The sequence below is a fragment of the Toxotes jaculatrix genome, chromosome 5 (genome assembly GCF_017976425.1).
Source record: "Toxotes jaculatrix isolate fToxJac2 chromosome 5, fToxJac2.pri, whole genome shotgun sequence".
Lineage (NCBI taxonomy): Eukaryota > Metazoa > Chordata > Actinopteri > Toxotidae > Toxotes > Toxotes jaculatrix.
Genome location: NC_054398.1, coordinates 11948143 through 11973375, shown reverse-complemented (window position 1 = coordinate 11973375; position 25233 = coordinate 11948143). Strand labels below are relative to the sequence as shown.

At 40.4% G+C, this 25233-nt stretch overlaps 2 protein-coding genes across 6 annotated transcripts; both read right to left on the bottom strand.

Annotated features, from left to right (window-relative positions):
* Positions 1 to 232: 232 nt before the first annotated feature.
* ppfibp1b (PPFIA binding protein 1b) lies at positions 233 to 21036 on the bottom strand. Of its 5 annotated transcripts, none has more exons than XM_041038272.1 (27): positions 20881 to 21036; positions 15336 to 15417; positions 14413 to 14618; positions 13308 to 13397; positions 13067 to 13180; positions 12398 to 12529; positions 11410 to 11502; positions 9764 to 9881; positions 9524 to 9568; positions 8280 to 8341; positions 8083 to 8167; positions 7579 to 7718; positions 6856 to 6953; positions 6207 to 6273; positions 5718 to 5892; positions 5202 to 5234; positions 4399 to 4540; positions 4041 to 4172; positions 3622 to 3772; positions 3379 to 3490; positions 3122 to 3210; positions 2651 to 2773; positions 2431 to 2556; positions 2154 to 2342; positions 1740 to 1904; positions 1398 to 1463; positions 233 to 1273 (listed from the first exon to the last, which is right to left on the bottom strand). In XM_041038272.1, the coding sequence occupies exons 2-27, from the start codon at positions 15403 to 15405 to the stop codon at positions 1190 to 1192; spliced, it is 2907 nt and encodes a 968-aa protein (XP_040894206.1). In that variant the 5' UTR covers positions 15406 to 15417; positions 20881 to 21036; the 3' UTR covers positions 233 to 1189. The 5 variants fall into 5 exon arrangements, with proteins under 5 accessions (XP_040894206.1, XP_040894205.1, XP_040894207.1 ...); XM_041038271.1 differs by having other exon boundaries at positions 236 to 1273; positions 6207 to 6276; XM_041038273.1 differs by lacking the exon at positions 5202 to 5234 and having other exon boundaries at positions 236 to 1273; positions 6207 to 6276.
* A 693-nt stretch (positions 21037 to 21729) lies between these two features.
* Positions 21730 to 24510, bottom strand: si:ch211-245j22.3 (uncharacterized protein LOC563798 homolog). Its single transcript, XM_041038831.1, has 5 exons — positions 24440 to 24510; positions 23697 to 23829; positions 23365 to 23514; positions 23110 to 23215; positions 21730 to 22313 (listed from the first exon to the last, which is right to left on the bottom strand). The coding sequence occupies exons 1-5, from the start codon at positions 24508 to 24510 to the stop codon at positions 22177 to 22179; spliced, it is 597 nt and encodes a 198-aa protein (XP_040894765.1). The 3' UTR covers positions 21730 to 22176.
* Between the last annotated feature and the right edge of the window lie 723 nt (positions 24511 to 25233).

Genomic DNA, 25233 nt, shown 5'->3' with positions numbered 1-25233 from the left:
CAATTATTCTGTCCTATCATACTGCCCTTGTCCTGCAGGTTGGTCAGCATTATCAGAGCTGAGCTATGATATAAATACAGAAGAAAGCAATCGATATAACCCCTGTAATTCACTGCCTCTGTACGTAGTGAAGAATTTAGACTTATACGGGTTGCTTAATGCTCTGATGGCCAAGTTTTTAAAGACACCGCTCTGTATGTGTTAAAGACTTAACATGTGAGGAAAAGCTCAATTTATTTAAATTACTTTATTGATCTTAGTAAGTGGATAAATGTAAAAAAAAAACCAAAACATCTATTTTCTTAGGTATCGTTGAGGGCTGCATTACAACATTATTACTTACTTGTCTCACAAATGTGAATATGCCACAACACTTTCCAAAAATAACTCTGTAAAAACAAACCGGTTTCCATTGAAATCAATTTATGGTTCAAATAAAATAAATGACAAACTCATATATGAATGTGTTGGATTTCAATACCATGCAATGATATTCATTAGGCTTTGTACGGTATGATATGTATTGGTGCAAATGCATGCAGAGAGTTACTGCTCAGTGAAAACCTGTTAAGTCTTCAGAATAGGATAAAATATGAGATAATTATCAATTACTTAGCAGGGTTTAATTGTGTAGAAAACATAGCAGCTGTTTCAGAGTTTTTATTTTACACTAACTTCTAAAAATGGGGGAATCTGCTCAGCATACCACTTCTATGAAGTCCATTTCTTTTTCCCAGTATTTCTACAGTCAGAAGGCCATTTAGAAAACATATATTAAATCTATATTGGCTTAGACTAGATGCCATCTTTCTGCTGGTTGACAAGTCAGTTCTGTCATAAAAAGAAAGATGCCAGTACACAACTGAGTACAAAATATCTCCAGAAACCAGCTGGTGGGCAAGCAGTGGTGTTGCCCTAAATGTTTTTTCTGCCGTCAGACGACAGTAACAGAGACAAAGTTCAGGAGTAATAGTGGCTACTGGACTGCAGGCTTTCACAACACCATTGTTTCAAACGGAAAAAAGGGAAAGACACTGTAATACTTTTGGCTCATCTCTGAATGTAACACTAAAAGGAAAAGAGGGAGCATTCTTTCGTGGCGTTTGTTGAGACAAGTCCGTGTGCGGGTGGAGGGGGTTGGCACAGAGTTTCATTCACAGCAGGACCAGGTCTTTTGGTGCTGACAGTCTCATGCGTTCGAGTCCTCATCTGTTACACTGTGGTTTGGTGAATTTGAAATCTCTTTGAAGAATTCATCATCTTTCAGCATGCTCTGGTAAAAGCCACAATACAGAAAAAAAACATTAACTTCACAACAAAAATATGAACTGTATTGATATAATGGTATTGATAAGTAGAAGGTGCAGTGAGTCCTGGTCCAACCTTTAGATTCTTACCGTCAGATTTTGAATACCCTCAGAGAAAGCTCCAATCTGTCTCACGGTTCCCTCAGAGTCCTCCATCTGTAAAAAGAGAAGCAGCTTCCAAACTCAATAAACAGAGCATCGTAACAGATTACAGAAAGCAGATACTTCTACTGATTGTGAAAAAAAGTCACCCTCCGAGCAACACTGGTGAAAATGCACGCACACAATAGAGAAATAAGATCAAACTGTACACAGTAATTTCCTTTGACAGAGGTAGATTGCAGAGGTACATGACATGCAATTAGATCTATAACTGCTCATGTTTTAAGTGATATAAAATCATTCAATGTACTCTCTGAAGAACAAGATCACCTGTTCTAGCCTGTCAAGGTCGTCCTCATAGATTTGGAGCTCGAAGCCTTTCTGGAAGCTTCTTCCCTTTGGCATCTCCACATCCATCGGACACACATACTCCTCGTTCTCATCCTGTTTTTTCTTCCTCAGACTCCCAAAGCTACCAAACGACAGTTTCTTTGGCTGGTGTGAACGAGGAGAGAGGAGACAAAGGCACGTTTTACACAGCCACATTTAGATACACAAAGAGCAGAGTGCCATGTCCCTCAAAATGTTTTCAGTTAATTCAAACCAGCATTTTGTGACTGCAGGTGAAATGATAAACCCAGTATCATAACATCAAATGTAAATACTTTTACAAAATTTTACTGAAATTTTTTACCATTTTCTTTAAACCAAAGGATTATTTAGAATCCTCAATGTGTGTGTTACCTTGACCTTGGTGGTGGCAGTAAGCAGAGTGTAGTCTGGGTTTTCAAGACACTCCTGTTTGAGCTGCTGGGCCTCTGTACCAATGAGCAGGTTGAAATGTGTGGCGAGGTGGCGACGCAACAGAGTCTTGTTCGGAGGGATGTTCAGCAGCAACGCCATGGTCTCCACGTTGAACCGTGGCTCCAGAACCTGAGGAGAAGGGAGATGTCTTAGATGAATGGGTACATTTAGTGACAGTCTGTATTTCAAGAAGACTCAACACACCCGACTCCCTCACCATCAGCCCCCCGTGCACTCCGCTGCCTCTCAGGTTGGGAGCGTATTCAGCGAGGTCCACAGACCGCAGCCACTCCATCACCCTGTGGTTGGTCCACTGGGAAATCTCCGCTGGAGAAATGTTGTTCTATGGGCACAAAGCACAGAACAGTGGTGAATACATCACAACTTTGAAAACTGAGACTATGTTTACATACAGTTGCAGAGTGGGCTGCTAAAACCTCATCAGATGGCCTCCGACGTAAACAGTTGGGTTCGTAGTTGTTGAGTCGGAGCACTTGTATAGCTCTCTTGATACTGAGGTGATGCAGGACACTTCCCACCTTCAGAGAAAGCAGGTCATCCTGAGGGACAAAACAAGATGTCAATGACTTGCTATAAAATTCCAACAATAAAAGCAAATTTCTGCTAAAGCTGTGACTAAGAATATTATTAAATAGCACAACAGCCATTTTGTGTGCAGTAAACAATCAAGATTCTCCAGTACAGGAACCTCTACAAAGAAATCATAGTTTGAACAGAGACAGAAGCTTCAGCATTGTCCCAAGTATCACTGAGGTTGAGGCCAGGACATTTCCAGTGGAGCTCAGACTCTCTGTGGAATAATCTTAATGTGAGATGGCACTGGAGTCGTCAGACCTACTTAGCCACGGGGTCTGCGGAGGAAGTGCATGTCTCTTGCCAACACTCACCACTGTCATGTAGTGAAGCATGCGACCGTCCACCCTTCCCTCATCAAACTGGGTCTTATACTGAGGCAGACCAATGTCATCGAGCCATCCTGAGAGGAAGAGGAACGAACAAAGTGTCATGTGAAGGAAGTCATGTCGACAGTCAAGTGCAGTTCAAAGTCAAACTGGTCCAGGAAAAATAAATAAATAAGTAAACAAATAAATAAATAAAATCACAAAATCCACATCAGATTTCATAGCCAGCATCCAGCACTCACTTGTCACCCAGTTGTAGTCGAGCTTTCCCTTACTATCCTCCTCCTCTGAACCGAGGGCCTGCAGAGCCAGCTGCAGCTTCTTTCTGTGCAGCGGGTGTTTGATGCCCAGCTCCTAAAATGTCCACAAGAAGACAAGTAAGAACTACATGTCCCTGGGTAATGCACAGTACAGTTCAACAACATGAACACTTTGTCTGCCTGCCAGCTTTAGCAAACATATTAAATTCTTCTGCTTCATCTCACCCTCTCCAGGTCCTGTTGTGAAGCCTGGAGCAGCGTCTGTCCAGAGGAGATCCATACGCGAGCCATGTTCACATAAAGGCCGAGACCCTGCTCCTGCAGCCAGTCACACACCTGATCCTTTGACCAGCGTGCAAAGGGAGCATCAACATCACTAAGAAAAAAAAACAGAATAGATTAGAAGCAAAACCTTTCAAAAGTTATGCAGACACACCCTTGTGTATAAAAAGTATAAAAAGGTAACAAATAAATACTGGTTTAAATTGTGAGATATAGTACACACATTTTTGATGTCTGTTATCGGGACAAAGACTGCTTTGTTAAAAATCCCTCCATTATCTCTAAATTTCATTGTGCAGCAGATTCAAAACAAGGAAACCACATTCCGAGTCTCATTATTCAGGCTGAATGCACAGACTTACTTGTTGACTCGCTGGAGGTCACGGGACCAACCCAGTCTGGGTCCCGCTGTGGCTCGCACTCCACCCCTCTTGAACTCACCCTCTGGTAGGTTGTCATCCAGGTTAAATGTGGTAGACTGACTTCTTTTTAACCTGGAAAATATGACATTCAAGTCTAACTACTGAAACCTTCTTACACCAATTATACAAAACTCAACAGTAATACAATCATTTTGACATTTTTCATTTGCTGCATATAAAAGAATTACATTATTATTTATTATTTTAAGGTATTTAAATTGTTTAACCAAGTTTTTTAATTACTTAAAGTGTTATTTAAAATCAAGAGCTCAAGATTCTCATGTTATTTGTTACTCACTTCCCAAAGAGTTTCTTTATTCCCTTGGATTTTTTCCTGCTCTCTGGGGTCGTAGGGAGTGTGTGCGTGCTGTCGCTGTTAGACGACCTCTGCGGCAACCCAGCCAGATCCAAATGGTCAGTGCCCTGTCGCTCTGTTTCAGCTACACAAACAAACACCCACAGAACATCATCAGCATCATGAGCATCAGTGTGGGAGACATACACGGATCAGTGGAGACAGAGCCGCTTCGTGGGGCCAGAAAACACTCAAGACAGACACATGACCAGTCCTAGACCTAGACAGACTGAGAGGTTATGGGCATTATAAACAATACTCTCTTTAGTAAACATGCATCAGACATAGCTGATGTCTGATTAAGACTGGAAAAAAATAAGTTTTATTTCATTAGATAAAAAGGAATTTATTAGTTGTTTTGTTTTAGATTTTTAGTGGGGGACATTCAAGAGTCAAATAAACCATTATAGCAGTCTGGATCTCAACACAGATTTGTGTTCGGGGGAAGGCTTTGACAGAAACAAGAGAGTGTAAACAAATACATGCAGGCACACAGGCAAATCAACATACACAACAGACTGGCTGTATGTTGGACAGACAACATTTGAGCAATAAAGGGTAGTGACAAGGGTGTGGTTGTTAAAGTACTGCAGCTACTGAAAGGTGACGTGATAAACAGATGTCAGCTGATGAATGAGTTTAGAAAAGACAAAGGTGTACAATCATATAGGATATATTCAGTAGTTTCCTTTGTTTCCTTTGGAGAACTACTGCAACCCTACAATGACCTGTGGTCAATACTGTACCTAGCATAGGCGCACTTGCACTCCGGCTGCGGTCTTCATGTGTTACAAAGCACACGCAACACACAACAGGGTCCAACAGAAAAAGAACAAGACAAGAGGGCAGAAATTATGATTGAAATGATAACAGGATTGGGGAGGTGGGAAAAACACAGACATACATGTGTACGATTCGCACACACATACACACACACACACAAAAAAGAAAAAAAAAAAACACATAAACAAGACGAAGGGCATACAACAGCACAAAAACAGACTTCCATAATTAAATGGGGACCACAGTTTGTGTGGGCTGCAAATTATGGTCCATATAGTATACTCCATGGGTGTGGCTTGGGAAAATAAAATGTTTTCCATGGTGGAAGAAAAATCTCCAAGAAAATCTCACTGTGTCATAGACAGCCAGTCAGTTCCACAGCTAACGTAGTGTCACACACAACGCCATCTAATACAGGCGGAGTTACCTTGCAGACGTAACTCCTTATCCAGCTGCTCAATGATGTAATATGCTCTTACCAAGGTTAGGAGAGCTCCCTGTCTTCTTGCCCCCGCGGATCTTGAAGAAACCCTTTCCAAAAGATGAACGAGCCTTTCTCGAGCCAAAGCTGTCATCCTCTGTATTGGTGGGCAAGGTGGCCGAGGGACTCAAAGGCGGCTTTTCACTTATCTTACTGACTTCTTCGCTTGTGTTCTGAAAGAACAAAAAAAAAAAAACATCACTCACATACAACATTAGTGTTTACACATATTGTGCTGGAAGTTCTGGTAAAGTAGAAATTTGAATGAAACAAAGAAAGGTTTTGGTTACGCTAAAAGTCTATATGCATTCATATAGATAAATAGATAGATAGATAGATATACTTTATTCATCCCTCAGAGGGAAATTGTTAAAAAGTCAAGTCAACATTTTTCTGAAAGTAATGATATATATATTATATTTTTGTTAAACCTCATGAATTAAAAAAAATAGGGCAGTTTTTTCCAGATATAACTTTTTGTCTTTACCTTTTCATTACTGCTCATATCGCTCTTATCCAAGTGGTCCTGGCTGCTAGTCTTTGTGGTATCTTTACTGCTGAAATGACAAAGCATAACAACACACACTTCACTCATGGCAGTCTAGCAGAGATAGTGAGCCTGTCTCACATGGTCCTGAGAAGTAGCAATGAGGGGCCACGGGGTATGAACTGCTGTTCACACATTGTTTTCACATGTAACTTACAGAGGGTTACAAAGACACTTCCATACACTGCATATCACTGCAGGGATTGGACAGAATATAGACAGAGGGTATGGTGCAGACAAAATATTGTGATCACAGCATTATCTTAATATCAACATGTTAAATATTTACCAATACATATTTAGATATGTATTTCTTCTATTGAGTCCAAACATTTATTTCTTGTTTTATTGGAACAAAATCCTTTAATTTGCAAAACCTATATTTTTTTTTGTATTTAAGATCTCACAGGTCTGATTCTGTTAAAGTTTGACTTAATGCATATCAAATATTTAGAAACTGAACACCACAGCCAACTGTGTCAGTGTCAGTCAGTTTAAACGATTACACTTTAAAACCCTTAAAAAAAAATGTTCAGTATCTGCTTTAAAAATAAAACTCACATTAGCTGAAGTCTTTGTCATATTTTACCTTTCTACATCTATTGGTGTGGACTCGGATACTCGTTCTGGGTCTGAAGGACTTGGTGTAGGTGAAGGCTCTTCACTCAGGCCATTGAGAATTTCCAGCTAAAGATGGATCAGAATGAGAGAAGAAGACAGTCTGATGACAGGAAAAAAAGAACAAAAAAACAAGTACCAAAAGCTATAACTGAGGGCTATAAGACTATAATTTATCTATACACTAAAATGTTGTGTATGAAAAGTTAAACTGCTTAAAAGCTCAGTGTGTGCTGCCTTAAAACATTAAATGATATATTCTCCTGGGGCCTCGAGAACACAGCAGTCTAAATAAGTACATACACTTGGTGAACTGACAGGAGATGTTATTTAATTAATTGGCTGTCGAGACCTTCAACACTTATTTGAAAAGTGTGAAATTTAAGGGAGTTATTAGTGTTTTACAGACAATTTTTGACGTTAATGAGGTCTGAAGTTCCTTGAGGACAAAAAGGTAAACACCACTAAAAATATGCTTCCTTTGAACACTTTAAATAACTTACATCTTTTGAAACACTGAAATTATTGTAAACCTATGTTTTAATACATCCCATTTTCTATGTAATTCAAATTTTATTTTTCCATTCTGTATCCTGTTAGTATTTAGTCCAATAAAGTCTTCACACTTCTGACTTTTAGATTGATTTTTATATGCAAACATTTGCTACACCACATCATATCATGCTGTACAAACCTCATCTGGGCTCTTTCTTTTCGGTTGCTGAACATCTGTATCTTCATGCTTTTCGGGTTCCTCAGACACAGGGTTGGCTGACATGAATGCAAGAGATCCATCACCATGACTCTCAACGTGCTCGTTATCTTTGGTTTTCTCTGGAGTGGAGAGAGAATAAGATGCAACAGAAAAGACGTGTATAATTTCATGTGTAAAATAAGAATCAGCTGTTTTATTTGGCATTAATCAACTCATCCCAGAGCTACGAGTGACAGAAAAAAAAGGTTAGCTGAGATCTTTTATGACAGCCTACAAATGAAGTCAAAAGAAATTTGCTGCAGAAAGCTACAGAGCAGAGCTATATAAAACAGTGTAGGAGCAAACAGCCAGGTCAGAGCAACAGAAATGCACCCAGAGAACAAGTAGGCAAACAGAAAAAGGGCTATTTTAGTACTTCTTTATCTCCAACATTAAAGTAATATTATTCATCTACACGGACATATAAATGAAGACATGTCTAACCTTTTTTCCCTTGCACTGACATCACCATGTCTTGAACTTTCTTATACCTTAGCAGTGACTGCTTTAGTTCTTCAATCTTACGATCCTGCAAAAGAAAAAAAAAAACAATAAAAAAAACACAGTGAGGCATTTTTTTTCAGGAAGAGAGCTGAATCACTTGGAGTGATGCAAAGTGAATCACAACTTGTCAAATGTACCTTCTCTTCATTGGCTGCCATCAATGATTCAACTGCCTTTTTCATTCTCTGCACTTCCACATCTAGTGAGGAAAAAAAACGATTACAGACAAAGAACTGTGGAGCTCACGGTGTGAAGTTTAAAGAGAGTTAAAAAAAAAAAAAAAAAGTGGGATGGATAATAAGCCTGAACACACAGGGTGAAACAGACCATAACTGGCTGCAATATTACTGACAGTCATTTCAGTAACATCACAGCCATATTCCTTGTTTTTAAAATATCCTTCAAATTGATATACCATATCCTTGTGTGTGCAGGTATTTCACATACAGTATTTCACTTCCATAGAGCATTTTCACTTTTCAGAACACACACTCAGCCACAAGGCTCTGTGAGTCAACCCTCAACATCTATCTTCTGATCTTTTGTTATTCAAGCCTTTTAAGAGCCCCACAGATTTATTATCTCCAAAATAAAGATACTTCAATATGTTCTCTAACAAGAAACTAGAACACTGCTCAGTGCTTTTAAACTTGCTTGAAGATGTGTGAGGTCTATAATATTAATAGGACAAAAATAATAAAATAAGTGCTGATTGAGGACTCCTATTGTGGCCAATGCGGGTAATACAGACTACTGTATGTGCAGAGTTATGGTGAGGAAGTGTGTGTGCACTGAGTGAAAAATGAAACTGTTCTGCTGAAGTGGAAGACCACTAATGGGGGAAGGCAAAAATATGAAGACAGCACTTATAACAAAGATACTGTCACACAACACTGAACATGACAACAACAACATTACAGGTTAGCAGGGCACACACTGGTTGTTGGTGTGAGCAGCTGAAGGTACAGAGGAGTTGGGGGACAGATACTGAGGGGTAGGGGAGGTGATTATTGTTGGAGGATGTGAGGCAGAAGGATGAGTGAGCAGCCTGAATAGCTATGACAAACAACACAGTTCATTCCTCATTCCTGCTGAAAACACAAAAGCAGACATTCCGTGTTGCTGTTCCAGGCTGGACACACTAAAAACACACAGATAAGGGCTTGTGGATGACCTTGGATTTGTTCAGCTCAAAATCAGAAAAATAAAAGTTTAAAAGTTTAACAGAGATGTGGTGCTCTGTGGTCAAGTATTAGCACTCCGATGGGTTATAATGGACAAGCAGAGTTCAGATGGCTCATGCTCGTTCATGCAAACAGGGGTTGAGATGGGTGCAGTGATAAAGTGCAATGATAAACACAAACATGAAAACCCCCCTTACGTTTTTCTTTCAGCCTCTTTCTAAGAGTTTCATCTGGATGAGAGACTAAACAGGACAAAGAATTATGAAACAAAAACTGGTTGGTTGCTGATTTTGACTTTGTGTAGGACTAAGCCTAGTGCTTTGATAGCTATACACAAATATTACCAATCAATCTTATAACATTAAGTTGAATGTGTGAGGTTAAACATCATGCATGCTCATATTCAGTGAGGCTTGTGATTGGACTGGCTTTCCCACCTCTCTCTAAGGGATCTGAACTGCTTGAGGCGAGGGCTTTGAAGCCTGTCTCATCCTGTAGTCTCCTCATTTCACCATCTTTACCCTCCAGCTGCCTCCTCAGTAAGGCTAGCTCCTCCTGTTGAACAGAGGACAACAGTGAAGATATTTCCTCCACACAGACACCACCTCCCCCACCTCACCTCCACACTACAAACAAACCACAACACAAAGGTTCACAGATGCTGACGTGGCGTACAGACACGCAGGCCACACCTGCTCTGAGGGGCAATGAGCATGAGGTGGGTGGTAAGCACTGATGTGTGGGGGGGCTGAGGTAATGACAAATACAGGAGCCATTATCCAAATAAACATGTTTAAGTAACTGGAATAGGAATCAAGCATGGAGACAGACAAATGAAATTGTACAGAGATTTTAATGAAGACAATAAAGAATAAAGGCAATCAGTGGGACGAGAGTAAAGAGGGAAAAAAAGACAGAAAACCAGAACTCTAGCCAAGTCTTGAAAAAAAAATTAAAGCATACCTGTGGTTTGAAAAATGTGAATTTTTGATCAAACTGGTGCCTCTTAGAGGCGGACTTAAAGAAGTGGTATTTTTCACTGCTGTTTACCTTTTACTGAACGACACAGTTCAGTGAATCAAATTATTTCATAGTTTGCAAAATATGACATCATTTTGCCTAAAATAAAACCTTGAAAACAGCTGCAAACCAGATTGAATGATTTTTTTCCCTCAAAAATAAAAACAGAACAGGAGCCAAAGGGAGAGGTCAAAAACCATAATCATATGGCAAGCACAACAGTCATCCTGAGAAAAGCCAACCTTCATAGCCTGGAGTTTGTGCTCCTTCCTCTGTTTCTCATACTGCATCTGGCCCATTTTGATTTTCAGGCTAGAAAGCTTGGCCATTAGCGACTAGCAGTAGAGAGACAAACCAAGGAAGAAAGAGAAAATAGGAGTGCAAGAGGTGAAAGATAAATGAGGTCAAATAGGTGGAATACCCAGAGACTCAAACCAAGATATTTACAGCACAAAACACATTCAAAAATAGACACTGTTGATCTACATTGTTAAAAGTTAAAGTGCAGATTTCCGCTCTACGGTTAACAACTGCAAAAGGCTGAGTTAGATCTTACACCCTGATATCCAGGGAAAAAGTATCCTTCAGATCAAATGTCAATGTAATCATAAATAACTCCATTCAGTGCTTCAAAAACAGACTCTTTGAACCAGAATAAATCATGAATATAATGAAAAAATCACACTGGGAGCAGACAACGAGTTGATGTGATGTCTTTTTGACTTTGCTCTTTCAGATGAACAACAGGTGAGCACATGAGCTACAGTAATCAAAGGACAAGATGGTGATGTGAATGATCTTTCTCCAGATCATGAACGAAGTGTGAGGATCGGATTTTAGAGCATATGAAGGAAAATGCCAAGTTCTAGTGAAGTGGTTGTTATGCATTGGCCCCAGTTGTTTTTAACTATTTCAATCACAAGGGGATTCCTACAAAACATTTTGTTTAGCTGAAGAAGACCGCTCCTGGAGATAAATAACCACAGAGGAAAGAATAGGATGGCAGAGTTGAATTGTTTTTCATATAAACAATGGGAATGTGCAAACTACTCTGACAACTCACCTTTGTGGATTTAAGTTTCTTTTCGTATAGTAGTTTTTCACTCTCCAGATCTGTCAGTCTGTACCGCAATTCGTTAATTTCAAGAATCAAATCCTGAAACAAAAGAAAACACGTATCACAGAAAGGTAGTAAAACAGCAGAGCTAGCGATAAAGATGAAGGCACTTGAGATGATTCTACAGATGCCCTTATTTCTTTTCAAATGGCTGTCGAGTTTCTAGTATGTATTGTAACATGGCAGCTCTCGAATTCTACAATTTTGGTTAAAAGTTTATATTCATGAACCATTCATATCATTCAAATCTTTTATAAATAACCATAATATGTAGAATGCTTTATGGAGTTCACAGTATTAACAAACTTTATAAAGCAAATCGTCTGAAGCATCGTCGTCTGAAGGGACTGAATTCCTCAGAGAGCAGATGCTTCAAAGCAGCAGGAGTGATACAACTAGAGGAAGCTACTTGTGGGAAAGAAGTCATTTGTGTGCTGTGAGTTGGAACAAGGACAGAAACTTTTTGTTCCAGTGGAGTGGAAGTGACAACCACGCTGCTTCAACATGACGAGCTTGAAAGCATTCCAAGCTTTCTGCATGGTCCATCTGGGAGCAGAAATGTCCCTGTCTATAGTAAACAAATGACTGACATCATAATGACTATAAAGCTTTAAAACAAAAGGTAAAGCACTCCGCACCCCACAGCTTTTCGTCTATAATAACAGCAAACACAGCAGGCATATTTCTCTTGGCTAGTTCTTTCTTTTCTTACTCAACACACAGCTGCTTGGAGACTGACAGTAAAATAAGACGTCCCTCTCTCACACAGGTGTCAGACAACATGAATAAGTGTTTGTTTGGTGTGCGTGTGTGTGTATGTGTGTGTGTGTGTGTGTGGGCAAGTGCATGTGCATTTGCGTGTGTACTTAGGCGAGAGAGAAAGAACACAGGCAGAAACAAAGAGGATTCCTGTCCTATGAATTAGCTCACATACCTCACTGTCCCTAAATCTGTCATCAAAGTCCACTCTCTCCTTCTCCATGGTATTAAGCTTCAGCTTTAGGTTGGACACTTCAGACATCAGTTCAATCTTCTGGGTCTCCAGCGCAGTTCTGCACAGAAGCTCCTACAATGATAAATGAAAAGACTGTTACAAAAAAAAAAACTTTGTGGCTGCTGTGTGGTCAGTATTGACAACAGAAATAACACAAGCAGTATGGGCATTGTTTTTGTAAATATTTAAAACAGCAATATGGGTGAAGGTAACAACAACATGTTCATGGGTCACTAGCAAGCATTGTGTGTAGTCCTGTTGTTTGTCCTATTACAGTGTGGCTCAGTGCTTAGAGATAAGAGAAGACACCGACAGCTGATAGCATGATCTAAATAGCTGACAGGAAACACAAGAAGTAGCCACTATAACAAACACCTGTGGAATGAACACAACAGCACACTAGTAAATACACATTTATCACACCCAACAGATGTTTGCTTAGAACAGGGGGTGAACTCATATTTTCCAGTTGAAAGTCAATGTCCCTGCCACACATGCACAAAGCCTTCACAACTGGGTGGCTCTTGATCTTGTATGCAAACAACCTGTCTCGAGATATATTATATATTAAACAGATGTGCACGCATACGCACACTTGCACACACACACCTGTTGCAGCATCTCCTCAGTGGCATTGAGTTTCTCCCTATGTTCCTCCAAGCACAAGTCCAGGTCCCGAATCTTCTCTCCCTGGGCTTCCACCTGGTCTGTCAGCACACTCACCTGTATGGAACCAAGCCATTACTCCTTTTCAAAAACAGAAATTTACAGGTCTCTGTAACTAAGTATAAACGTGAGATCTGAGGTTTTGTGGCACTGGTAAAATTGCTAAGTATTACTGGATGGGTACCTGGAGAACCAGAGATTCCTTATCGCTCTCCAGTCGGGAAAGCCTTTCCTGGTAGTGGTCACCCCCGCTCAGAGAGATGTGCCCATTAGACTGCAGAGACAGAAGAAAACAGGGATTAGATAAAGAATCACAAGAGCTTCAAAAGTGATGTGAGTAAATTAATTAATTCTGCTGATGTTAAAAACCTTAAAGGTCTCAGTGCCTAGTGACGATCGCAGATGAAATGCTTCACATCAAAGTGTGATTGGTTACACTGCTTTGCCCTGCACAAACAAAACCTTACATGGCTGAGAAGAAGGCTCACATTCAGACTGCTGTACACAGAGTGAGCTACAGCATTAAACAAAAACTCTGGCATTTGTCTGGCCTACAGCCCATCACTCTTCAAAACACCGCTCTGGTTCCCAAGACGTCGGCATGTTTCTTGCAGCACACTGGCTGTAACTTTGAAAACACCAGCATTTCATCTTGCATTCCCAGAGCACTCAGCAGAAAGGGACAGTCATGTTTTCGCTTAGCAAACAAGTTGATTGTCTACTTGGAAACAGGACTGTTTGCCCACGCTTGTCTGCATTCATAGAGTTTTAATGCAGCACACAGAGTGAGCTTAATCAGCAGCAAACCAGATGTGCTAAAGCTTGTTTGGAGTACATTCTGTCCAATCATCACAGACAAAACCTCTTCCATGATTACACAACTTAAACTCCAAGTCCAATAATTCTTCTTTCACAAATATATCAAAGGTGAAATGAAAAACACATCTCAAAGTAACCCAATGGTCTAAAAAAAGCTGAATGTCATCGGCACCTACAGTAATCACTTTCACAGTTAAAGATAAGAACCACGAGTCCTATATTTTACACCTTTTGCATCTAGATAAACCAGTTACGTGACATTACTAGTGAAACTGATCTTCCCTGAGGCCACACTATTCTGATGAGGACAAGATAAAAGATCCATGTGACATGTAAAATGTATATTTTCATGGTCCTTAGCTCAGAAAGGTACCTGTGGTAGTTACTAAATCTGTTCAATGTCACAAGCACTGTTATCTTCCAGATCTTATGCAGTGTTTATGTGTCTTTCCTACATGTGAGGCTCTCACCAGGTGACCATGAAGCCACTCGACCAGACTGTCAGCTGTGGAGTCAGGGATCTGGCAGCGAAGACTCTCCCTTTCCTCTGTGTCCATCAACTCCAGGACGCCCCTCAGGTCTTCCAGAAGGTGAAGCGCCCGCAGGTTGCCCATGAAAGGAGAGGTGGGCGACTGGCAGTCAAACAACCCATTGGAGTAGTCCAGAGCCTTGGAACCTGAGGTAAAGAAGCAAAACAGAAGAAAGGAAAATATTAGGAGGAGCTATCTCATAGTACACTAAATAATTGTTGGAGAAGACAATGGACCATTTTGTGTCTCAGGTTCTCATAGTGATTAAAGCAGACACAGTAACAGTTCACTGTGCCATACAAGGGACATGAGTTTCATGAGTTTAACCACTTTTGTTATGTATTAGTAATACTGTGGTTACTAAATGGCAGTCTGCCATCATAATCTCAACTAAAGTGTATAATTCCAATCAATCCATTTATCTGAATACAACTATTAATAGCACTGGGTTGACATCTTATCCCCAGGAGACACATCCAGTGTTTCTAAAGTCCATTTGGGAAAATGATCTTAAATAGTCCATTGATAACATAATCCAAGATTATATTTAAACAAATTTAACATTGTTGTAAAACTGGTGAACATGGTTTAGAGCCACACAGCTTAAATGAGGACGGAGTATAGATTTAAAGGTCTCTGACAAACACTGAGGTCCAGAAATCACATGATGACTGTATAAATGCCTGCTGCACAACAAACCATAACACGACAGCAGATAAATGCTTATCAATGTTGACTCAACCTGGAAGAGTTATAAGTCAGAGACACTGTCGCTTTAAAACAGCCGGGGAAAATGAGAAATCACAACATGACCGCTTGAACAAAATGTTATGTTGATGCTTAATGTTATAAGAGAACTTCACCTGCTATAATACCATCCATCTGCTCCAGGGCAGCTGCCAACATGTCGCTGGCATCAGACATCATCTTCATTCACTGATAAACCTGGAAGGAGACAAACTATGTAAAAAAGAAGACAGCCACCCTGTATTTTAAGCTCCAAAATACAGATTTTGCACTGAAATGAACAATAATTAAAAATCAGGTGAAACAGAGCATTTAAATAACATTTTCTTTATTAAAAGACTTAATAAAGATCACCAGACTTACAGTTTGAGCAAAGCAATAACACATAAAAAGAAAACAAGGAAATGAAAATGAACATTCATATTTGTTGTGACTGCAAACCCAGCAATGTCATGCACTAATGATAACAGTTCAGTCTATGGACTAACAGGGGAGGACAAATCCAGCAAACCAGTTACAGCTGTGTTCAGCTTTCTAGGCAAAAAAGTTCAGTTATGTTGGTGTTAAGCATGTCATTACAAAAGGTTCCCACCCAGGAATTAGGCTATAACTGCAGCACATCCTCAGCAACCCTCTATGCCTAAAAAAGGACAGCGTCTGGTAAAAGAGCATATTTGTGAGACAGGTTTGACTGTATAAAAAAAAACTGATAAGCTGAGTGATACGTAAGAAAAGCACCCCATCGAAATGGGTACATGATAACCAGGGTATGTGGCAGCTTAGAAAGTAAGACTGAAACAAAAACAACTTAAAGAAAATGGTATGTGCTCTGCTGAGTTGTTCTACACTCAATGCTGCAGAAATCTTATGTAAATTTTGTCAGAGTAACACTAATGAATAATGCATTTTAGAATATCAATCAGGCCATTTACCTAAAATATTGGCACAATGAATGTCCTGCCAATGGGACACTGGATGCTCTGTTTGGAGCTCAGTGAAGACACATTTTAGTGTCCCAGTCTTGGACATCTGCCCAAACAGCACAGAGATCCCTTTCTCTGTGGGTGTTTAATCAAAAGGGCTTTGCTGTATATTCATGCATGCACAGACACTAATCTGCACACACACAACCACACACACCTTTTCCTTTAATAAGCTGCCTCACATCCTGGGAGTGCCCAACACTGGGACGTAGGGCCATTTTCAAACTTTATGGAAAGCACCCACAGACCTTCCACTGTTATTTCAGCATTCCTGTGGTCACTTTTTCCATTATGTGTAAAATAAGTATGCACTAAAACATCAGAATCGTCACAACACACAGTAAGCTGAGAGGAGATGAGAGGAACCAGCATGCCATCAGTCAGCTCTGTAGTAAAGTGTTTGGTGGTTTCCAACAATAAAGTTCTGAATGTGAGCAAAAATACGTCTCCTACTGCCTACAGTAACTGTTTGTCCCACTTCTTGTACACACACACAAGCAGACAAATACCATGACATTTAAAAAAGGCACTGCAGTATACAGAATCTAACAGTTATTTCCCCAAAGACGAAGATGGTGTTCTGCTATTTGGGCAAAATGAACAAAATTAACTGAGTCATTCCAGAGATGACATTTAAATGGGCATCTATTCAGAGGGAACCTAAAAATGTCATGTCGACTGAAAGACTAGCAATTGTGCAAATACCTAGAATCAGCATCTTATCAGAAAGACATGCAATGTTAGACAGAAAGGCAGAAGTTGCAGTTATTTTAGTTATTGAATCACCCATCACTTGTTTTCTCAATTCACTGATTAATCATTTGGTTTATGAAATGTCAGAAAATTGTGAAAAACACCCATCTCCTGAGCCATAGTTGGTGGTGTGTGACGTAGTGCCATAAAGTGTTACGCACTTCTTGTGAGAGATAGTAACTGCTCATTCCAAGTTTCACAGTACAAGAACAAGCGTTTGGGGCACAGAGACGGAATAAAAGAGGCACAATTCTTCCTATTACAAGTCAGTGTACCACCAAAATGATTTTCAAGCGGTTATTTTAAGGTAAAACAGTTGAATAAGGTTGCTATAATTCAGATCAGGAAAGGTTTTCCTTTTCCAACAATGCCAAACTGTTGGAAAAGGAAAACCTTTCCTAACTGTCCTGATTACGCATAAACTACATAATCAGGACAGACCTCCATTACTGTGACATCTTAGATAATTTATAAATGCTGTGGTGGATCCATTGGAAAAAAATAATCAGGACGAGGACCAACTACAGCCAATTCACTACACTCCAACAACAGATGCAATAGAAATCCAGTATTGTACAGCAGACAACACGGAGTTTGGATCATGATGACTCAAACCGGAATGAAGGCCTGCAGGGCATCCCCCTCAAAAAACCTGAGTCAGCTTTTCTCTCACAGCAGAAAGGAAAATGTGGGTTAAGTTTAACACATGGCTTTCAGCAAATACACTTCAAACACACCAGGCCAAGACCAGACATGCTGCTCTGAAACCTGCTGTCCGTCAGTCGGTGCTAAACAAGTGTTAAGACCCAGTCTGAGAACTTCTGTGGCTTCATCCTGGATCCAGTGGACACAGTCCAGCACAAAGAATACCTAATTACAGAGAAGTGCACTGAGTCCTCAAGTGCTGGGATGCCTCTATGGTATGTGAGTCACATGTAAACAAGAGAGAGTTGTCTAGCAAGCAGACGAGTTGACTTCACCAACGCTGTCTTTACTAAACAAAGACAGATCTAGATCTGTACCTGTATTGGCCCTTTAATATTTACTCCATTTGTGCAAGCCTACTATCAAAGGAGACATCTCAAAAAATCCCAACAAGAACGCATCATTCTCAAAAACAAAGTCTCACTGTCTGCCTTTCTATAAGTACCACTTACGCCAACCATAAGACACACACAGAGAGGGCTATTGTTCGTGGTATCATGGTTAGTATTTTGACTGAAAGGCACAAGAAGACAAAAGAGGGAAAAAAACACTGCAATATGCAACACTACAGTATGCACGGCATTTGCAACAGCACCTGGCAGCCTTCTGCCTCTTTTCAGACCCAAAGAGCCTCAAAACAAAACCAAAGAAAAAAAAACATTCAAAAAGCAATCTTGCCCTTTGGTGAAAACAGCCATATAATTCGTGGAGACATGCAGAGAATAATGAGCACAAGGGTGGGGGGTGGGGGACCACTATAATGGCTTTTCAGATCCATCAGCTCTGGTCCCTTCAGGCAGGGAGAACCATCATAACCCATCCTCACAGGACACTCGACAGAGAGCTCAAGTATAAGAAAGACAGAATCTTGTAATTCCTCAGTCCCCGACTGACTAGTAAACTACGCTCTTGTGCACACAGGAAACAGAAAACAAAATAGAAGCCCCCAGAGCCACTTGTCTCTAAGGGCAGAAAGTGTTTACAGCAGCCATGCAACTGGCTTTAATAGCCTGGGTTGAGATGAGCTGCACTGGTGGTAAAAAGGCCTGGGGAGAGAGGAATTTACAACACAGGCATAAATCATACAGCACTTTAGTTTTTCTAGTTTTATCCAGGTTACAAAGATAAATCTGTGACGATTTCTGTGGACATGAGGGGATGGATCCAAGTCTCACCACATAATGACACTTTCCATGTTTTGACTCATTCAGGCCTTGACCTAGTCTTTACCTTCACACAAAGTTTCCATAAAAATAAGCCTTAATTCTGGCTTGCATACCTCATCCTGTTTTACCTCACACAGCGACTGCTCTATTCAGCACTGAAAACCTTAAAGAATAATTACGGGTCACAAGGTTAGGCTTTTCTTGAGGCATCATCTTCTGTAGGTGTATTTGGGCACTAACCATAGCGGTGTGCTATACACAGGAAGCTTATAATAATCATATTATGCCCTAATTGTCTGCTGCGATTTAATCTCGTGACAGGGCTAGTGTCACTGTCTCCAAGTTTAAGGATGAATGAAATAAAGCAGTGTGGTTAGAAGGTTGGGTGTCCAGTGATTCACCGGGCGCAGACATAGTCAAGGCACTCATCAGCTGCCTGCAGGGCGCTGCTCTGGAATAACCTGCAGCTATTTCCAACCTGGGTGAGCAGGCAGAACACAAAATCACTAATTTTATGCCACCAAACAACCAGGCCATTATGAAAGGTGCGGGTCTAAAGCTGAAGGAGCCTTTTCTCTATCTTTAGGCGGGCTGGAACTAAAAATAAGAAGCCCACAAGGGCATGTGTGTAATGGGTGATGCAGTGTAAACACAGCGAACAAAAGATGGAAATTGAGTTTTTGAAATAAAGAGCTTCCATGTGATAAAATCTTCAAGAATTTTTCCGGCCCATATGTATGCAAAAGATCACAGCAGCAATTCATTTATGTTGGACAGCAGAGCACATTCTTTTCATAATACTCACAACTGCACTGCTTGTACCTTAACTTGACTTAGACGTTATTCATCTTTAACAGTTATTTCAAAAAGCAACACAACACTGCATAGTACACTTGTGGTACAGAGGTTAGGTTATGTAAATCAAACATCACCTCTCTGTATCCGTAAAACAACTAAAACAGCTGTTTGTTGCAGTTTTGCAGGCCAGCTTCAACATTTTTAGCAGTCTTCCAACATAAATTCCTTGCATTTTTTTGCTGCAGTAAAGACAAGAAGAAGCTATAATGAAGAGCACTGGGGGCTTTCCTAAAATGTGAATAATAATTAACATTTTTGAAGTAAAACCCCAGAATTAAATCACACAAAGACACACCTTGAATACCACACCTAAGAACCCCTTCTTAAACTGATAGAGATATTGTGAGTGCTGTTGCAGGGTCATTGCCTTGAGAGCAGACCATTCTGTTGTTTTGGGAAGCATTTGAAAAGGGAGAGCAAACAGTTTTAAGAGGTCGACTGGAGGGCAATACAACAGCTGATCAAATTTCATAGCTTTAGCTCCAGCTCCAGACACAAACTCTAAACAGCCTCTCTTAGTTTACAGCATGGGTCAGTTCACCCTGGATAACACCATCAAAATCGGCACCAAAGGATATCTCATCGGTCAGCAACACCTAAAGGCAACATAATCAAACCAGACGAAGTTCAGTCTGTGTAAGAAGAGGTGGCCGCGGGCAACTGGGAGTAACTTACCACAGCGTGTGGCGGTGTCTGGAGCTGTGGAAAACTCATAAACTAATGTTAGACTGACTTTCTCACGTCAGGAAGCTTCAGAGACAAGTTTGATTAACTTGTCCCATCCATTGTGAGGATGAGCATTTTAGTGTCAAACATTAACGTTAACGTCCAGATAAAACCGTGAACACTGAATGAAGTATAAATACACTCTGACAACGTTTGCTCGCAACTTTTTCTTACCGTGCGACAACAGTGAAACAAACTGAGATCTAACTACCGGTAACTTGTGGTGATCACTGGAGCAACTCCCTAAATGCTATCCCGTTAGGTACCGGGACACTTTGGGGACCGTTTACACGATGTCGGCATTTTGGGGGGGAAAAAAGTGACCGTTAAAAGTTACAACGTTGGGAAAACGTGGGCATTCATCTGCACAAGCCACAACAGCCGTTTGTTTCGCCTCAAGGCTAGCAACTCCTAAACCTGAGTTAGTGGAGACAATAAATCACAGCCAAAACACCGAGAAACCCACTTACCGAAACTCCGCTCGAAGAGAATTCAAATATTCCGGTTAGTTTGTTTCTTTTATTATTCAAAACAACTCCACCGTGCCTGCTTTCTGAACTTCTCCGCTCCCACCAGTACTACCCCCCGTTCGTCCACATCGCTACGCCATGATGTCGAAGTGACAGGGTTGCTGGAAAACTTTGGACGTCACGGCTGGAAAATCCCGCCCTGCCGCAGCCTGGATTGGCCTCGGAGCAACTACTTTTTATATGACGGAAGTAACGGCGCATTTACTGAGGCTTAGGAATAATTGGAGATTCGAGGTTTCAGCTGTGCAAAACCATTTACTGTTTATTATCAACAATGAACAAGAGATAAAGGTTACTTGAAAAGCGAGGAGTCTGTACTTCTCTGTTTATCCGCGTGAAAGCTGACCAGGGTTAAAACACAAGTCGCTTACAAACACAGCGGTTGCCGGCTTCAACCGTATTCAAGTCAATAACGCAGGGCACCTTTCCTATTTTTGCTGAAACGTGAAAGTAGCATATTCCTCAAAGTCTGGGAGGTGCCTGCGTGTCAGTTTTAAACAAGCACAGGCGACATCAAGTGGTTTTTAAGTGTCAGTGTTGGAAGAAATATATAAATCAATATTCAGAGTTGTCACATTTCCGAGATTAAACTCAGAATTCGAATTTCATTTATTTATTTATTGAATTACATTTCCTCACATGTGACCCTAATCTTCCTCCATAAACACTACAATGCAAAAATAGTCCAGTAGTAGTAGTAGTAGTAGTAGTAGCAGTAGTAGTAGTACAAGTTTAAGTATAAATTCAGAAATACTAAACAGCAAGACGTTCAACAATCAATATGAGAATGGCCGTTTTCACATTGTTTATTTTGTTGTTACTGATGCATTAACATCCAAGTAGCATTTTAACGATGTAACCAATCAACAGACACAGACATGGGCCCTGGGCATTAATGGCAACTGAGAGCTACACATTTGCAACGTCAATCCAAATGTCAGTACAACATGCTTACTCAAAATGTATTTATGGTCTGTCACCTAGTGCAAGTTTGTATGGCCACAAGTGCAGGATGGATGATTCATGAGGTGCATTCAGACAGAAAAAAACAAAGAAAACACCAACAACAACAACAACAGAACAACAATCACTAATTCAAACTTCAGCTATTTCAGATAGTGACATAATTTGTTGCAGCAAAATGGAGGCTGTGTTGCTGCACAGCCTGGACATTTCAGTCTGGATATCAAAGAGTTGATTTCTCTGCACCCAGTGAACAGAATATCCCACTTCAGGTCAACCATGGGTCCCCAAAGCGGTGTCCCTCCCCAGGGGCCTCTCCACCTTCACGGTGCTGGGGTCACATTCCAGCATCTCTCTGATCCAATCATCATCCAGCGCTCCCTCTATGAACTCCTCCAGACTGATGATGGCTACAGACAGAACAAGGACAGGCGGTGATTAGAGACAAAGAGCAAAAGACAGACTCTATTAATATCATTTGGTTCTGTTCCTTCCTAAATCTATGCCTGCAAGAGCTCTTATTAATGAGCAGGAGTTTAATGTGTTCTAATGCTTGTTCACTACTATGTCCTTAAAATGTACAAATATATAATCACATATGCCTCACATGGGTCTAGACCTTCATATTGCTTAGGTGGCCAAACCTCTGCACAGGTATGATACACCTCAATATCTTAACATTTTGTGCGCCTGACACACATTTTATCTTCTATTAGATGCATTACCTCAACTTTAGGTATGTGCTTGCTTCATCTCTTAAACTCTCAGGCTGAATAATGATCTTACAGACTTGTCTTAACTGGCAAGATAAATGTGTTTCTTAAGGTTTGCACCACAGCAAAACCTTGATTGAAAGAATTCAGAATCAACATGAAGTCTTTGAGATGATAACTTTTTAACAGCCACTTTTTATTAAAAAAAAAATAAATCAGAATTTCCTTTTTATTCCTTTATCTCAATTGTTATGGTTCCACATAGTCTGGAAAACCATTCAGCAGATTGGAAAACAAATCCCCTTGTTGAATGTTTTTGCTGCGTGGATCCCCATAGTGCCACAAAAACATAGCCATTAACCCTATGAGGTCGCTTCAGACAGAGACACACTAAATGCTCTATAGTGGATGAGTGTGACATGACATCCATCGCTTCAAGCTGAAATAACACTGCACCATGATTTCAAATAGAAAGGGGAAATGATTTCTTCACCGTTATTGTCTTTATCTAATCTCACAAATATCCTGTTGGTACATTCTTCAGCTGTGAGTGGGTTGGGCTTGGTTAAAGCAGCAGCCACACTCATCTTGTAAACAGCCTGTGAAAAAAAAAAATTAAACCAGTTAAATTGACATTTACAGCCTCTGTGATACCATCTCATGATGAGCTTGAAATGTGCGATCTGACTTTGCTTTCAACAGGGTTTGTGTATGATACAGAAAGAGATGCGGGCACACACACACACACCTGCATGATCTCCAGCATTTCCTCCTTTGTAATAGCTCCATCTCTGTCTTTGTCATAGAGCTTGAATGACCAGCGGAGTTTCTCCACCGCTGAACCTTCAATAAGCATGCTGATGGCCATGACATACTCCCTGAAATCAACCACCCCATCCTAAAGAGAAGCACCCTCATTAACAGCTTTGCTTGTTTGTGGCATTTAAAAACTTCAATCATTTAATTGTTTTTAAGATAGAATGGCATTTATTACTATTTTCCCGTTAATGCTGTTATAAAAGTACTACCTCCAGACTCATCAGATGCAGAGCGTGTAGTGTCATTTAGAGTGCTCATTACCCTGTTACTGTCCAGTGTACGGAATATCTGTTCTGCATACTCGGCTGACTCACTGCCCACTGTTCCATTGCAGAAATGCCTTTGAAACTCATGAAGAGTGATCAGCCCACTTGGACATTCATTGATAAACTTTCTATGACAAAACACACACACACACAGAAAAGATTTATTTAGGAGAAAATAAAACGGTTTAAATTGCAATACGCAAATAAATCTGAGGTAGTCTGGATGAAGAGTTAGATTTGTAGCAGGACAAACATGTCCTTTAAATTGAGAATTAAGAGAATTAAGGTCAGCCCATCCCCAACCTGTGGAGATTACCTGTGTTCAAAAGCTGGTTTACACCTTGGCGATCAGAGTGCTAAGATACTTAGGCCAAATGATTTTGATCCAAATTACTACAGCATTGTTCCATGAAGCCATTCAGCAGTGTGCACTCATGGAAATAAAGAAGGGATAAAGACACGATTCCTCAACTTTATACTACTGCTGTCACAGCAAAATTAATGGGGTAAAGAGGTAAAATGAGACAAAAAAATCGAAAAATCAAATAGGCCAAGGAGAGTCTTTGTAGATTTGTCTGGAAAATAACAAAAATGGGACACTTCTTGAATGTAGCCTCATCAAATGTCTTCCACTCCCTCTCCCCTGTCATTTACAAAAACAGGCTTCTTCTACCTGAGCACACACAGGGCATGGAATTGCTTACCGTAGAAATTTCGAAAACCAAATGAAAGTCTTACCTGAACCATTCGTACAGCTCTGTAACATAAGACTCTCCTCTCCGACAAGGCAGGGTAGCAGCTTGGCCCATTCTCTAAAGGTAGAGCAACGGCTCTGCATTCGCCACTGAGTTTATATGCACAACAAATCCCAGCTTATGCCATGCTTTCTTAATTGCACCAACCACAGCCTTATCACATTTGACAAATTACTCAAAGCTAATCCCCTCAGAGGAGGGAACAATAAGGAAGGTTGTCAGGGTGCTGGAGAAGGCAAATGTAATTACTCACCAAAGAAGGCTGCTGCTTCTCAGTGTACCTCACTGAGGACAGAAAACTACAGACTGAAAAGTGGAAAGTTTGATGAAAAGTTTTGAGTTCAGCGCAGCTGATCACAAAACGTTCTCTCTGTATTTCAGTTTTGATCCAAATACAGAGATTCAAAAATATACCCAAAATTCCTGTTGAGGGTTTAGTAAACTAATATTTATTAACAACACGACAACCTGGGAAGACAGCCCAGGCATGTTGAAAGTAGCAGCAATAATGCAGTTAACAAATACAGTTAAGTGATTCCTCTAGAGCCCACAAATCAAACAAGAATGAACTCATAAAGTGGCAGGAAGTGGTACAATGGAGGCAGTAACAACCCCCCCCAACTGCCCCATATAAGCCCAAAAGATGAGGTCCTTCCTCCCGTGCAGTGACTGCTGGCTGTGTCTGTTTTAACTTTCAAAGTCTAATGATGCAACACATTTCAAAAACTAATAATAACAATAAATGATACAAGAACAGCATGCAACTAGACACAAAGC